This window comes from Oncorhynchus gorbuscha, linkage group LG10 (assembly GCF_021184085.1).
Source record: "Oncorhynchus gorbuscha isolate QuinsamMale2020 ecotype Even-year linkage group LG10, OgorEven_v1.0, whole genome shotgun sequence".
Lineage (NCBI taxonomy): Eukaryota > Metazoa > Chordata > Actinopteri > Salmoniformes > Salmonidae > Oncorhynchus > Oncorhynchus gorbuscha.
The window spans coordinates 66,054,283-66,070,369 of NC_060182.1; the positions used below are offsets into that span (position 1 = coordinate 66,054,283).

Consider the following 16,087-nt stretch of genomic DNA (forward strand, 5'->3'; position numbering starts at 1 on the left):
ACATTGATCACATGTTTACTCCTTTGATTTTTGTCCCTTTTAGTATTGTATACTGTAGTACATACAGTGCATTGTAGGCTGTATACTGTACAGTACCGACTGTATTACAGTTTTTCTCAATTGCTAAAACACTAAAACCCATTGGCTGAACAAAGTTCTCAGTTGCCTGGACTCATTTAGCTAATTATGACGTCGGTTGTCAACACCTTAAACCATTTCACATGGTAAAACACAATTTGCAGATCTCACTTAGACTTTTCAGCAAAACTCTAAACACATTCTCATTCTCAAAACACATTCTGCACTCTAATGTCCATGTCATCCATACTGGTAAACACAAGTGGCAACAATCAAATACAAATAGAGAACATATGTCATTGATTGAACACAACCACTCAAAATTGATTTAACCTATTTCAAATGATGCAACACAACCAATATAAGCCAGTTCAGAGAGCAAACAGGTTGTTGAAGGTGGGAAGGAGAAAGTCTGAGAATGGATACTGTAGTACAGTGCATTGTAGACTGTATATTGTACAATGGACAAATTGTATGGCCCTGAACATTGTGCTTTCCATTTACAGTTTTTCTCAGTCGCTTTGGTGCATTTCTTAGATCAAAAGTGCAATTCTTGATACTACTTGTACAAATTCCAAATCATCTAGTCACTTGTGCACATCATTAAAGCAATTCATGCAAACATGGAAAATTGTTGAACTATTTGTCATAAACTGTCAAGCATAGTTTTACACATTTCTATTACACCTTTTGTACAAAAACGTGAATTGATGAATCGTGCAGGTGAAATTGACCCTCACTCATGAAGGAATGTAAAAGTGTTAGTTCAAACAACAATCAACCAGTTGTCTAAATTGCTCAAAGTTGCATCTCATGAAGAATTAATTGGCAAGCATATATAGACAGACCACAACACAGAGTTGCAATTTTCCAATAATGGATGGACCAGGAAACTAACAGGGTCAACAGCCAAGAGGAGGAAGAAGAGGAGCAAGGGATGCGTGCTGGAAGGCAAAACAGAGGAAGAGGCAGAAGAGGACATAGGCACATATCTGATGACATAAGGGCCACTATTGTAGACCATCTTGTCAATCATGGCCTTACAATGGCTGAGGCGGGTCGAAGGGTGCAGCCGTATATTGGGAGATCAACCGTGTCCTCAATAGTTCAAACGTTTCGAAGCGAGAACAGGTATGTCCACCAATGTACAGTGCACTGTTACTGTATATAAGCAGTATACTGTATACTTACTACAATGCTTCATATTACAGTAGCCCACTTGTATTTCACAGCATACAGAAATATACTCTATACAGATACATACTGCACCTTACATGCACCCACCTGTATGTTTTACAGTAAAATGTGTGTTCGCATAGTTTTTGTCTATGTGAAAGTGTGCGATGCATCACTGCATTTCCCCACATAGGACTGCAAGATTACCTCAAACCGGTGGCAGAGGACGCCTTTTCACACCTCAACAGGAGGAGGCTATTTGCACCATGTTCCTAGCAAACAATGCCATGAGACTCAGGGAAATACAAAGGACCATTATAGAAGACAACGATGTCTTTGAAAACATCCATACGATTAGCATCTCAACCATCGACAGGGTGCTGCATAGAAACCGGATGAGTATGAAACAGCTGTACCGTGTACCATTCCAAAGGAATGAGGACAGAGTTAAGGAGCTACGGTACCAGTATGTACAGGTAAAACATATCTATGTAACTACTTTACAGCAACATTTTATAGTGATACATAGTACAGTAAGCATAAACTGCACACATTTCCATTGCTGTGGAAGGAACATGCAATATATGTACATTTTATGTCACTCTTCCTTACCAAAACAAATTAAACTGTGTGTTCTGGGATGTTGTGTATAATGGAGTTGGAGTCAAGTGAACCCTCTCACAACTTTGTATACATGGATGAGGCTGGCTTCAACCTGACCAAATGGAGAAGGCGGGGTCGGAATATCATCGGTCACAGAGCTACTGTGGATTTGCCAGGCCAACGGGGAGGAAATATCAGCATGTGTGCTGCTATTTCGGAGCAGGGTGTCCTAACCCATATCCCCCTTATAGGGCCATACAACACCCAGCATATACTCAACTTTTTAGAGACTCTCTACAGGGCTCTCATCCCTGATGGTGAGAGGAGTCTGTTTAGAGAGGATTTACCAAAGTACGTGGTCATTTGTGATAATATGAGTTTCCATCGATCAAACATCATAAGGCAATGGTTTGTGACCCACCCGAGGATACTCATAGAATTCCTCACACCTTATTCACCATTCCTTAACCCAATTGAGGAGTTATTTTCAGCATGGAGGTGGAAGGTGTACGATCGTCAGCCACACACACAGATGACCCTGCTGGCTGCAATGGATGCAGCATGAGAGGACATCACAGTAGACGCCTGCTGAGGATGGATAAGGCATTCCAAAAGATTCTTTCCACGTTGCATTGGAAGGGAAAATATCTGGTGTGATGTGGATGAGAATATGTGGGCCGACAGACAGGAACGTCTGGATGTGTAGACACAACACAACAGTGCTACGGGCAAAGTTGTGCCTTAGGGGTGGTTTCCTGTGTTTCTTTCTAATTTCGTTTTTTTTCCTTTGTGCCCCTTGGGTTGTCCAGTCTCTTTCAATCAATAACCCACATACAGTAATATGTAAATAGTACTGTTGAAATTGATATATGCCATAGAAGTGCAGCCTTGTGCATTTTCAATACAGTAACTGTCATCCAAACTGTAGCCTAAGTTTACATCAGGTAATACTGTCAAAGTACACAGTTACATTGACAACTTGCCTAAACATTTTGACGATCTTGTTCGTGAACAATGACTCAATGACTTATCATTCTGATGACACTGACATGATCATTGGCATGAATATTTACTTTTGAGAGATGTACTAAGGATTTTTAGTGACTGACTAGTTTTAGAAACATATCTATTGTATATTGCAGTTTGTACAAATTGTTCTGAGAAATGCACTTATTATTTTGCACATGTTAGGGATGATGTGAAAAATGCACCAAAGCGACTGAGAAAAACTGTAACAGTACTGACTGCTCAAAAGATGTTGACTGGTTGCAGGTTCATATCAACAAAGAACAAGAATTACAGTATCACAGAGACGAAGGACAAGTTTGTGAGATGTAGGGTACAGTACTGTAAAAATAGGGGTACAAGGAGGAGGAAGAACAAAAAACAAAATTGCAAAGAGCAAAGCAGAGTAGTAATTTCTGATCAATTTTGAGCTACTATGATAGAACGTTTTCGTTCATCAAAAGACAATGACGGAAAAATATGAATATTTTTTTAGATTAAAAATGTACTTCTCCCTGAGAATTGTATGTTTTGAACAATGTGTTTTCTATTTTTCGGGGTATTGTTTACTGAGTGCTTGAGAGTGTATATCATTTTGATCACTTTGTTTATGATTTGAGAGCAGTGTTTGATTTTGAACACAGGTCAAATTGTTTCGAGGCGAATGTTTCATTTTGCGAGAGGAGTCAGAGGTTATGTAAATAGGGTTTGAAGAGGAGGTTTTGTGTTTACTGTTTTCAGGAAATGGAGCAAGGTTTCAGAAATGGTGTTTTAGCAATTGAGAACAAGTGTAATGCATGGGCATAGCACCCTCTGCTGCTGTGATTCAGAACAACATGCAGAATGCAAATGGAAAACAAGTTGCAAATAATGACATACAAACATACAAAAGGTTAACAACAGTGTTTTATTGCCTTCGTGCTATGATAATGCGTGCCATAGTATGATACACTAATAGAAGAACTAGTCTATTGATATGTGGTATTCTACGTATGAGGACATTTAGTTAACAAACGTCATGCTCAGACTACATGCTCTTGCTCCTCCTCTCCTTTAGTCAGTTGGTTCATTTTCTGTAAGTTAAACACTGTTGTTGTTATATAGACCCACAGTTCATCCCAGGTAGTCTCCAGATTCTGTCTGCCCATCATCGCTGCCTTCCTCAGTGTCGTCATAGTAATACTCCTCTTCATCCTCCTCTTCATTCAGACGGCCTTTCAGAACCCTCAGCTCTGATGTAGAGACAGATCGGGGGGGGTGAAGAAGCCAATGGTGAAAACACCCGTTACAAATCATATGCAGTGTTGGACTGGGATCTTACAGATGGAATGCTATATGGATAGTATTAGCTGCCCTGTCTCACCCTGTCTGAGCACCGTGAGACGGGCGGATGCAGACGTCTCCCCCAGTGCATTGTGGGAGATGCAGGAGTAGATCCCTGCGTCTGAGAGGTGAAGATTCTGTATCTGCAGCCAGGTAGAGACTGTGTACCTCTGGGGGCCACCTCGAGCCTGGGAGGAGGAGAGGGAGGGCGGAGTCTGGGTATACAGGACCAGACACAGGCCACATAAATACACCAGATGTCACGTGCAAGTCCAACTTCAACAACGGAATGTAAACTTCAGTAAACTTTGACATAAATAAATAGTAAAGTGGTACACTGGTGACATCATTAGACCTGGACAGAGATGTGTGGATCGTCCCCTGGCAGGAAGTTGTCACTGCCCTTCTTCCTCCAGCTGAGGTTGGGCAGAGGGAAGGCAGAGACCTCACAGCCAAACACAATGTCGTTTCCAGTGTAGTTGGACAGGTCTCTGGGGGCTCTGGAGATACGAGGAGCTGAGCCAGAGAGGAACGCCATATAGAGACCGGGGTTTACATTGTGGCTCTTTTCACAGAACATATCCACATTACTTTTTAAAATGTAAATAATCTAGCGAATCTTTAAAGCTGTAGCTCTTTTAAGACATTAAAACCATGTCACAGCAGCAGTCTCTCTACTCTATTATTAGACCAATAGATTTAACCTAACTGATGCTATAATAAGAATTGACTATAGTCACCAGAGTAGCATGGTCCCTGTCCAGTGAGCCTCAGAGGGGTTCCTTTCCGGCTGGCTGCCTCTCTCAGCTGACACAGGTTGGGATAGGTGCGTCCATCAGAGCCACACACAGAGCCCTGTGCCTCACACACACACTTAGGTTCTGGTTCACCCCTCCTGCGGCCCCTCCGTCCTCTCCTGGTTCTCCTCTGGCAGACCAACCCCTCTCCACAGCGCCCATAGAACAACTGCGCCCCATCCGGGTCACATTGCTGCCCCTCCACGTTGCCACACTGCTCACAGCAGTCGCAGCTGTCCTGCACTTGCCCTGCTGGACAGTTAGAGGGCGCCAGAGGGCAGCGCTCCCTCTCACACTCCCCACAGCCCTCGCCCTCCTCCCATAGACGCAGCCAGCCGCGGTGCTGGGGGGGCACCCCAAGGATCAGATGGACAGATACACTCACACCGACACACATACACAACCACACCCCAGCCCAGGCCATGGTATGTGCTTCCCACAACAAACACACAAAGCGCAAATGCTCTCTAAGTCAGTCACTGTCAGAGCAATTTCTCCTTGGAAACTTACAGAAAGAGGAGACACTGCAGAACCCCAAACCAGCACCAAACTGCAAATGGCTCGTTTCTGTAGAACCCAAACCTGGCTCTGTCCAAAGCTGGAGAATGTTGATCTGGTTGTTATTGTGTAAAAGCCTGTGGCTGTGTTGTTCTTCTCTGAGCTGAAGTAATATAATAAATGTTCCCTTCTGTCTTCAGTGCCACGTTGGGTTGGTCCTCCTCTGGATTATTGGATTTCTGTGTTTGTTCCAAATGCCTTCTTCTTTTGTTCACCTTTCTCAAATAGTGTCTCCCGTTTGTGTTTCTCCAGTTTTAGAGAAAGCAATTAAATTCTGCACGTAAAGGAGGTGTGAGGAAATTGTACCCACCGAATACTTCTCTCTTCTCTTCTCCCGTCTCCTCTCCTCCGTCACAATGACTGCCTTTCTTCATGTGCCAGTGTTCCTCGGCAGGCCTGGAATGGTGCAAGAGTTTCAAAAATGCCACACCATATAAAAGAATGCCCCTCAATGTCTATTTCACATAGGCCTCCTCTCCTACAAATCTGTCATCTGCACAGACCATAAGTAATCTCCCATACACACTGAAACATGTATCTACGTTAAGATGGCACGTAAATGTCAATTTATGATGACATCCTTTCGATTTTATCATCCCTCTCTCTCTCACTTTCTATCAGAGCCACTCTGGCTAGTGGAGCCATGTGACATTCCTGGGTCTGGCAATGCTTTGTGTCTGCCAGTGAATCTGTCTGCATTTTGGGAATACACATGCAAGAATGTTATTTAATATCTCTCAGTTGTTTTGTGCATTTTTGAAACACATGTTTTTTTGTTATTATTTGGTAAACAAATTGTTTAAAGCTGAGATACAAAGAAACATATTGTTCTTCCTTGAGAGTTTGGGGGTATCATTTGCAACGATATAAAATCATCTTGGATAAGAGGATGGCTTGAATCATGTCCAAATTAGAATGGAAGTTTGCATTTTTCATGTTTTTAAATATCTGTTCATAATGATGATTCATTACTTCCTCCTGCCCAAAAAATATGTTAACTATGCTTGTACATTTTTTGTGTCAGGGTAATTTTTTTCGAACTCTAGTTTCTGTTCCTCCAATGTGGCCATAGCCGGCCAATCCAATGCACAAGCTCATTGCCACCACAATTACGGTACTGTCTCTAAATAGTCAAAGACATGGTTTCATCCGGTGAATTCTGACGTCAGAGCATGTGAGGCTTCGTTGTTTGACGCCGTCCACGTATCAGTGCCAAGAAGTTAGCGCATGTGGTCCGTAAATGTTCCAACTGAACTGGGTGACGCTACAAAAATAAAAGTCCTCTCTGATAAATAGAAATAGAAAGTAAAATATGATCATTTCTGATAATACAATTATAACATCTTTAAGTCTCTAAGAAAATCGAGCTCTTCCTGCATTAATTATATCTGCTTAAAAAGTCAGGAAAAAGGCTTTAAATGGGCTTTTAATTTGAAAGAACCGCGCATACGCTACCGGATGTAGTATTTGATTGTTCTGACTTACGCATGGTCCACGTATCTGAACAGGAAACAAGAAATATGTCCAAACAACTGCACTTGACAAGGGAGACTTATTTCAGGTGATATCTTTATTTTTTTGTTGGCAGTCGTTGACACACACTCTATCTGTACTATATTCTTCGGACGTCATCTTTCCCGCGAAGACAATTCCTGGAGAAGAGGTTCAAGTAAGTATTTTAATTCATGTATGATCTCCTGGGTGAATGACAGCGGTAACTCATCCAGTGGTGACAGCGTAGCTGCAATAAATAACTCAATCAGAAGAGTTTCATGTGAATGTCTTGCTAACTTTACCACATCAATAATGTTCTTGTTAACTGCCGATTTTAGATGGACAATAGACTTCAGACTCTAGTGGCTGATGATTTACAGGCAGGATTGTCACGCATAATTATAGCAGTTCAGTTGATTTTTAGAAATGAATTATGTTGCTGATGTGTCTTGGAAAAAAAGGTTCTGCCTGGGCTCAGTCATATTCAGGTTAATTGCAACTGCAGTATAATGTGATCTGGCAGAGACTCTTTCTTCACTGCACCCTACAGTGCCTTCAGAAAGTATTAAAATATATTGAAAATGAAATAGAGAACTCATTTACATAAGTATTCAAACCCCTGAGTCAATACTTTGTAGAAGCACCTTTTGGGGGTGATTACAGCTGTGAGTCTTTTTGGGTACGTTTCTAAGAGCTTTGCACACCTGGATTGTACAATATTTGCCCATTAATCTTTTTAAAAATGATTCAAGCCGATTTAAGTCAAAACTGTAACTAGGCCACTCAGGAACATTCAATGTCATCTTGTTAAGCAACCCCAGGGTAGATTTAGCCTTGTGTTTTAGGTTATTGTTCTGCTGAAACGTGACTTTGTCTCCCAGTGTCTGTTGGAAAGCAGACTGAACCATGAAAAGTATACCCATAACATGATTCAGCCACCACCATGCTTGAAAATATGAAGAGTGGTACTCAATGATGTGATGGTAGCTTTGCCCCAAACATAATGCTTAGCATTCATGACAAAAAGTGTATTTCTTTGCCACATTTTTTTGCAGTATTACTTAAGTGCCTTGTTGCAAACAGGATGCATGTTTTGGAATATTTTTATTCTGTGCAGGCTTTTCACTCTGTCATTTACGTTCGTATTGTGGAGTAACTATAATGGTGTTGTCCATCCTCAGTTTTCTCCTATCCCAACAATTCATCTCTGTAACTGTTTTTTAAAAATCAACATTGGCCTCATGGTGAAATCCCCCTGAGCAGTTTCCTTCCTCTCCTGCAATTTAGTTAGAAAAGACGCATGTATCTTTGCATTGACTGGGTATATTGACACACCATCCAAAGCATAATTAATATCTGGAAAGAGTCAAGGGGTTTGAATACTTTCTGAAGGCACCGTATGTTACCTTTTCATCATCTGTTTCCTGGTTGTACAGGTGCACTAAGTGTTGACGTGGGTGGGGTGGGGCACTGAAATTGAATAGTTGAACTACATACATCTTGTCATTTATTTTCTAGCTTTACAAGCACTCCAGGTTTTATGGGTTGTTATCTCTAAGACAAAAGGTAACCTGGGCTGTCCTGAAATATTGTGACAGTGTCATCAAAGCCAAGCATTGATCTAAGGTAGATCTGAGGCCGAGCACATCTCTAGAATGTTGCTATGTGCACTAACGATTGTTGTGTGTCGTGTGTTGCTGGTGTGTGATGTGTTTTGTCTTTGAAAGGCAGGGGGTCACGATGGCACAGAAGGTCCTGGTGACTGGGGGAGGAGGCTATATCGGCAGCCACTGTGTGGTGGAACTGATTGAGGCGGGATTCTGCCCTGTGGTCATAGATAACTTCAGCAATGCCGTCCAAGGTAAATGTCCTTAGTTTGCCTAGTGCGGCTTTGCGGGTAGGCTAATACGGCCTATGACACTCTATCTGTTTGACAGTTACTGTTTGTTTTGTGTGTGATGCTGATAACACTTACAGTGTAGGTGTGTTTTGTGTATATGTGTTGATCATTGTTCCACATCCTTTTGTTTTTTGGAGGAGAAAGGGATGTCCCTGAGAGCCTGCAGAGGATAGAGAAAATCCTGGACACCAGCATTGAGTTCTATGAGCTGGACCTGCTGGACCGCCCAGGCCTGGAGGAGCTCTTCAAACAGGTTTAAAACTGCACATGTCTCCCTGCTGAACAGTGTTCACAGGCTTCAACAAGGCCCCAGAGGATTTCCTCTTCAGGTCATGGAGTCAGGGACAACTCCTGGCCCTATTAGCATTTTTGCTCAAGACCCTTTGTCTTTGTTTCGGTTTCTACCTGTTCGTCTCTGTCTTCATGTCCTAACAGCATTCATTCAGTGCTGTAATGCACTTTGCTGGTCTAAAAGCGGTGGGTGAGTCCGTTGAGCAGCCATTGAGGTACTATCAGGTCAACCTCACTGCAACCATGAACTTGCTTGAGGTAAGCGAGAACACCTCAATCTTAACTTGCCTTGCATTTTTTTGAAGCAACCTATTATGTAATGGCATTCACTGCTGCTTGCCTAGAACTGCTACCAAAGTGCACAAGTGCTTGTGGGTTGATTGTATAACTTTGTAGCACTGTACTTGTCTTTTACTTTTGACCCACTACTAGTGTTTGTCGCTTGCAATAATCTCAACCCGCTTCCTGATGTTAGTCTGCATGCTTAAGCGTGTGTGTGCCTTAGATTGCTGTCTCAAGGGCTGCTGTCTGTCTGTCCGTGTGTGTGTGTGTGCATTTGCATGCCTCCCTCCCAGGTGATGCAGACTCATGGCGTGCGCAATCTGGTCTTCAGCAGCTCAGCCACGGTGTATGGAGACCCCCAGCGGCTTCCCATAGACGAACAGCACCCTGTTGGTGGGTGCACCAACCCCTACGGCAAGACCAAGTTCTTCATAGAGGAGATGATTATTGACCAGTGTAAGGCAGAGAAGGTACTGTACCTACCCCAGGTTCTCTATTCAACATCACACACACCCTGGCCATCTGTTACATATGTCCCATGCATGATAGATGTCCTGAATAACAGTGTGTACAACAATACTACTGTATGTATTCACAGGACTGGAACGCGGTGCTGCTGCGCTATTTTAACCCGATCGGGGCTCACTCCTCTGGGCTCATCGGAGAAGACCCTCAGGGCATCCCCAACAACCTGCTGCCCTATGTCGCCCAGGTAACCACAAGCAATGTTTATCCACCTTGAATGACGCAATATATACCACTTTGAGTTGTTCCTTTACTAATTTCTGTTCTTGTCACTGGGATGTAGTATTGTAATTGACTTCACTTTATGTGCTGTGGTTCTCTCGTCGCTAACCCAGGTGGCCATTGGGAGAAGAAAACACCTCAATGTGTTTGGGAATGACTACGATACTATTGATGGAACAGGTAATGATGACTGACTTTCTGCTTAAACAAAAGTGGGTTGGTTGACATTGATTGAAAACAACATTGAATAGAATTAAATCAAAATCATAACAGTCTGGTAAATGTCAAGTCATATATTTTTTTTGTGAAATGCATCCAATTCGGAAAATAATCCTTCTCCTCTTTCTCTCTTTAGGAGTGCGAGATTACATCCACGTTGTGGATTTGGCCAAAGGACACATAGCTGCCCTCAAGAAACTGAAGGACAATTGTGGATGCAAGGTACAGTATACCGACTGCTTGAATTACCTGAACACACTATTACCTGAGTGATTTTTTTCCTGTCTTTCCTCATTCAGTCACAATCTCTCAGGTCTTGGCCATGTTCATATAGAAATGTGACATTTCCCCCCTCTCTCTCCCTCCCTGTATCTCACTCTCTAGGTGTATAATTTAGGAACAGGAACTGGTTACTCTGTGCTCCAGATGGTGAAGGCTATGGAGAAGGCCTCAGGGAAGGAAGTGAGTGACTTGAGACTCTTTTAAAAACTTCAGAGCCTTCATCCAACAGTATTCCTAGATTTATTTCCTCTTGATTGTAGGGAATGGTATCATTTTTAGAACTACATGTGTAGAAAGCGGCTACTTCAAGCAATGCCTGTCTGACGGCTCATTTCAGATCAAACCATTTCACGTGGGGGTGGTTGTACTGTAATGATTGTCTTTGCCACAGATCATGTACCTGATCGCCCCTCGGCGAGGAGGAGATGTAGCATCCTGCTATGCTGACCCCCTTCTGGCTGAGAAAGAGCTGGGCTGGAAAGCTGACTTCGACCTGGAGAGAATGTGTAAGTACACCTTTAGTGAACTACTACTACCCTTTTACTTTCATTGTTACTCTGAGTCTGCACATCATTTGTCGACACGACACGACAGCTCCAGGCCTCAGTTCAATGCACAATCTTGATTACAAAGAGCAAATGTTTATTCTCGTAATGTCATACCTCTGGTTGTCTCCAAAGGTGAGGACCTGTGGCGCTGGCAGTCCAAAAACCCAACCGGATTCACTAATAACAGCCCGTCTTCAATATGATGTCACTCAATGCTCATCTTCTTCACGTACTCCTATGTTACTGGGCCAAAGCAAATCATAAAGTTCTTCATTTTTCTTTCGCGTTCACACATGAAGAGACCTCAAGGCAAAATGAATGATTTATATTTCATAATGACTTAATATTATGTTGTTGATTCCATACAGGTACTTCTCCAATGCTTAGGTGAAAAATACCATGTCTTATCTCTGTCTTGTCATTTGTATGTATTGTCATAGACATTTTCTCCAATGATATAATAGCTGAGTCAATAGCCATAAAAATGGGGAAATAAATACATTTTCTAAACAAAGAAAATATATTGTGTCATTGTGAAATCATTTTTTCATTTTTTAACCACAATATGTAGATTAAACTGAAATTGCAGCCAACTTTCTTAGGCGTGTTTAAAAAATAACGATATTTTGGATATTATTTCCTTTTCAAACAACCGAAAGTGAGCAGCTTATTTTCCACCATAATTTGCAAATAAATTCATTGTATGATTTTTAATGTGATTTTCTGGATTTTTTTTCTCATTTTGACTGTCATATTTGAAGTGTAACTATGATGAAAATTACAGGCCTCTCTGACCTTTTTAAGTGGGAGAACTTGCACAATTGGTGGCTAACTAAATACTTTTTTGCCCCACTGTAATTGATCAATTAAATTGTAAATGTGGATGGGTACGCTACTTCATTCAATGAGTACAGCATTGTACAAGGTAGATACAGGAGTAGCCTATAGTCTACATAATAAAGTCATTGAATGTACTATAGTATCATTTATTTATTTGAAGAATGAAATTGTATATGTGGAATGGGTAGGGAAGCTACTTCATTCAACTGAATATCTTGCTACCTCTGGGACCATGTTAATGAAGTCTATTCAGCTGTTGAACTATGACAATGTCAAACTAATTTCTAAATCAGTCTTTCTTTTATTCAAGATGATGTCATGAGCCAGATCAACCTATCAGCTTCACTGAAACTGTTCAACCCACTACACCCACCACTCTCCCTCTCCTGTTCAACCCACTACACCCACCACTCTCCCTCTCCTGTTCAACTCATTTGCAGCCGCACAGAAAAGGGCTGTACGTACCTCTGTGCCTATCTCAGTGCAACACGATTCAACCAAGGCCTCAGTTGGACGCCTAAAATGTGAGAAATGTAAACAAGATGCCACAGACGTGTGTGTGTGTGTGTGTGTGTGTGTGTGTGTGTGTGTGTGTGTGTGTGTGTGTGTGGTTATGGATGGAGTTCCAAGAAAATACATGAGTGTGATGTGCCCCTCTGTGTCAATGTTGAAATGCCATACACGGAAGATGGCAAAGTGATGTGAGTGAGAGCATATGAAAATAAAGGCGCCCTGGGATCTGAAATGAATGTGGGGTGCCCTCTTGTGTCCCCTTTTTGTCCATTTGAGGATGCTACAGTCAACCCTGGTGGACGTTCTTCGAACTGCTATTTAAGTCTGAGCAGAGGTTAACGTGCTATGTTGCATGTTATCTGGATTACCAGGCAGATGTTTGTTGAGGACAGATGGAACTTGTTGTGTACACTCTTGAAAAATAGGTTCCAACAGGGTTCTTTGGCTCTCATCAAAGGAGAACCCTTTTTGGTTCCAGGTAGAAGTATTTTTGATTCCAGTAAGAACCCATTTGGGTTCCACGTAGAACCCTCTGTGGAATGGAACCAAAAAGGTTTCTTCAAAGGGTTCTCCTATAGGGACAGTGGAAGAATCATTTTAAGTTCTAGATAACACCCTTTTTTCTTAAGAGTGTAGGCCTATATTGTATTGGTGGTTCCATGGTTTTCTGGTGGTGAGTTAAGATAATCAAAAATACGATGAAACATCCCCACTTTTAGCATACATTTGCAAGCAGGCAAAGTAGCTTACTTCTACAAAAAACACACTCACACGCCAACAAAAGACCATGAAGAAACTGACACAACAATGAAGAAATTGACAGAATTCGTCAATGTTATGAAATAAGACAAAACTTGTTTTGTGTAGCATTTCGAATTGCATGAACAGAAATTGCCGTAAATCAACATTGAAGATGATAAAATATGGGAATTAACGGTGAACATTTACTGGTGGTGAATTCTAAATAAATCAGGGTCAAATTGCTGCAAAGAAACCACTACTAAAGGACACCAATAAGAAGAAGAGACTATTGGGCCAAGAAACAACAAGCAATGGACATTAGACTGGTGGAAATCTTTCCTTTGGTCTGATGAGTCAAAATGTGAGATTTTTGGTTCCAACCGCCATTATTCTACGATGTAGAAAGTAGTAAAAAATAAAGAAAAACCCTTGAATGAGTAGGTGTGTCCAAAATTTGGACTGGTACTGTATATAACGGAATTGATCGACATCAACAAACAAAGGGTAGCCTAAACAATTCACACAATGACACAATTAAAACGCACGATTTGTCAGGAGACAGAAACATGCCTTTGGTGCTCTTCACCACACACCCATTCCCACCTTCTTGTCTAGACATTGTTTTTTATTCCACTCAATACAATCTTTACAAGGAACAGGCCTAGGCGTAACCTTAACAACGTGGTCAGGTATAAAGCAGTAGTCATTTATGGAAAACAAATGAAAAATCAAAGTTGTTAATGGTGTCTGTTTAATAATAAAAAGCAGAAGATAGTAAATATCATTGATCACAATGGTTAACCTATGCAAATTCATCTGAAAACAATCGCAGCCTTATTAACTGAAATTAATAGCCTGATTCAATGTGATTCTGAGAGATAAAAATGTTATCTTTTAAGCTCTTTGCTCTATGAATAGACCAATACTGCTTCTATACTGCTTCTATCTTTTTGGTCTTTTGTTATAGGCATAGCCTACCACTAATATTCTAAATTGCTGATCATTTAAAATGACCATATTTATCTTGGGATAATGACTCTTGCATTACATTTCAAAGTAAATGTTTTCATAAGCCCATAGGCCTACCAAGAACCCTTGTTGAGGCTGGGCAAGACCTGCAATAGGCTAGTAGACTTTGCAGAAATAATCATGGAGTTAATCATTGTTATAGCCTAGATCGCTTTATATAATCTGGACTGTTGTTTTTTCTACGGCTAAGCCCTGCCCTGCCCTGCTTTTAACCATAAGACATCTCCATAGAAATGACTAGCCTAAGGACTGCATGGTGACAGTGACTGTGTCTGTTAAACAGGTAAGCTTGTGGTAAACTGGGAACTCTGGGGGGGAAACGACGTCAGAAAGATGCCCGAGTTTGGATGACCGTTCAAATGTTTTTACTTATTTTTAATTCCCAGTTGTCTTGAATACACTGAAGCCGGAATTCAGGGATTGCAGAGTTCCGAGTTCCCAGTTGTCTTGAATGCACTGAAGTCTGAATTCAGAGATTGCAGAGTTCCCAGTTGTTTGAACTCTGTGCTACAGAGATAGGCTACATCTTCTTTCTGAATAGGGCTCCATCCAACAAAGAAGCCCTCTTGTCCTTATTGATTTGAGAAATAGGCATACCTACATGGTAATCAAATCAAATCAAATTGTATTGGTCACATGGTTAGCAGATGTTATTGCGAGTGTAGTGAAATGCTTGTGCTTCTAGTTCCGACAGTGCAGCAAAATCAACAATTAATCTAACAATTCCACAACAACTACCTAATACACACAAATCTGAAGGGATGGAATAAGAATATATACATATAGATATATGGATGAGCGATGACCGAGCTGCATAGGCAAGATGCAATAGATGGTATAAAATACAGTGTGCATATGGGATGAGTAATGCAAGATATGTAAACATTATTATTAAAGTGGCAATAATAAAGTGACTAGTGATCCATTTGTTAGATTGGCCAATAATTAAAGTCTGTATGTAGGCAGCAACCTCTCTTTGTTAGTGATGGGTGATTAGCAGTCTGATGGCCTTGAGATAGAAACTATTTTTCAGTCTCTCGGTCCCAGCTTTGATGTACCTGTACTGACCTCGCCTTCTGGATGGTTATGGGGTGAACAGGCAGTGGCTCGGGTGGTTGTTGTCCTTGATTATCTTTTTGGCCTTCCTGTGACATCGAGTACTGTAGGTGTCCTGGAGTACAGGTAGTCTGCTCCCAGTAAAGCTCACCACTGTCTCTATTATATTATGACAGACCAGCTAGATTTACTGTCTCTATTATATTACGACAGACCAGCTAGATCTACTATCTCTATTATGTTATGAGCAACTGTAAAAGTTTGTGAGAGTTTTAGGTGACAAGCCAAATTTCTTCAGCCTCCTGAGGTTGAAGAGGCGCTGTTGCGCCTTCACCACCACGCTGTCTGTGTGGGTGGACCATTTCAGTTGTTCCGTGACGTGTACGCCGAGGAACTTAAAACTTTCCACCTTCTCCACTGCTGTCCCGTCGATATGGATAGGGGGGTGCTCTCTCTGCTGTTTCCTGAAGTCCACGATCATCTCCTTTGTTTTGTTGACGTTGAGTGAGAGGTTGTTTTCCTGACACCACATTCCGAGTGCCCTCACCTCCTCCCTATAGGCTGTCTCGTTGTTGGTGGTGATCAAGCCTACTACTGTTTTGTCG

The 16,087-nt window shown here is 41.6% G+C and overlaps 2 protein-coding genes across 5 annotated transcripts; one reads left to right on the forward strand and one right to left on the reverse strand.

Annotated features, from left to right (window-relative positions):
- Nucleotides 1-3,749: 3,749 nt before the first annotated feature.
- On the reverse strand, nucleotides 3,750-6,126 carry LOC124045234 (kazal-type serine protease inhibitor domain-containing protein 1-like). Of its 2 annotated transcripts, none has more exons than XM_046364510.1 (4): nucleotides 4,926-6,126; nucleotides 4,541-4,701; nucleotides 4,226-4,373; nucleotides 3,750-4,094 (listed from the first exon to the last, which is right to left on the reverse strand). In XM_046364510.1, the coding sequence occupies exons 1-4, from the start codon at nucleotides 5,404-5,406 to the stop codon at nucleotides 3,976-3,978; spliced, it is 909 nt and encodes a 302-aa protein (XP_046220466.1). In that variant the 5' UTR covers nucleotides 5,407-6,126; the 3' UTR covers nucleotides 3,750-3,975. The 2 variants fall into 2 exon arrangements, with proteins under 2 accessions (XP_046220466.1, XP_046220465.1); XM_046364509.1 differs by having other exon boundaries at nucleotides 4,226-4,400; nucleotides 4,926-6,125.
- Nucleotides 6,127-7,015: 889 nt separating this feature from the next.
- Nucleotides 7,016-12,277, forward strand: LOC124045235 (UDP-glucose 4-epimerase-like). 3 transcript variants are annotated; one of them, XM_046364511.1, is made up of 11 exons: nucleotides 7,016-7,209; nucleotides 8,762-8,895; nucleotides 9,069-9,187; nucleotides 9,370-9,483; nucleotides 9,801-9,977; nucleotides 10,106-10,219; nucleotides 10,368-10,434; nucleotides 10,610-10,695; nucleotides 10,858-10,935; nucleotides 11,147-11,261; nucleotides 11,436-12,277. In XM_046364511.1, the coding sequence occupies exons 2-11, from the start codon at nucleotides 8,775-8,777 to the stop codon at nucleotides 11,504-11,506; spliced, it is 1,062 nt and encodes a 353-aa protein (XP_046220467.1). In that variant the 5' UTR covers nucleotides 7,016-7,209; nucleotides 8,762-8,774; the 3' UTR covers nucleotides 11,507-12,277. The 3 variants fall into 3 exon arrangements, with proteins under 3 accessions (XP_046220467.1, XP_046220469.1, XP_046220468.1); XM_046364513.1 differs by having other exon boundaries at nucleotides 9,075-9,187; XM_046364512.1 differs by having other exon boundaries at nucleotides 7,017-7,209; nucleotides 9,072-9,187.
- Nucleotides 12,278-16,087: the final 3,810 nt, after the last annotated feature.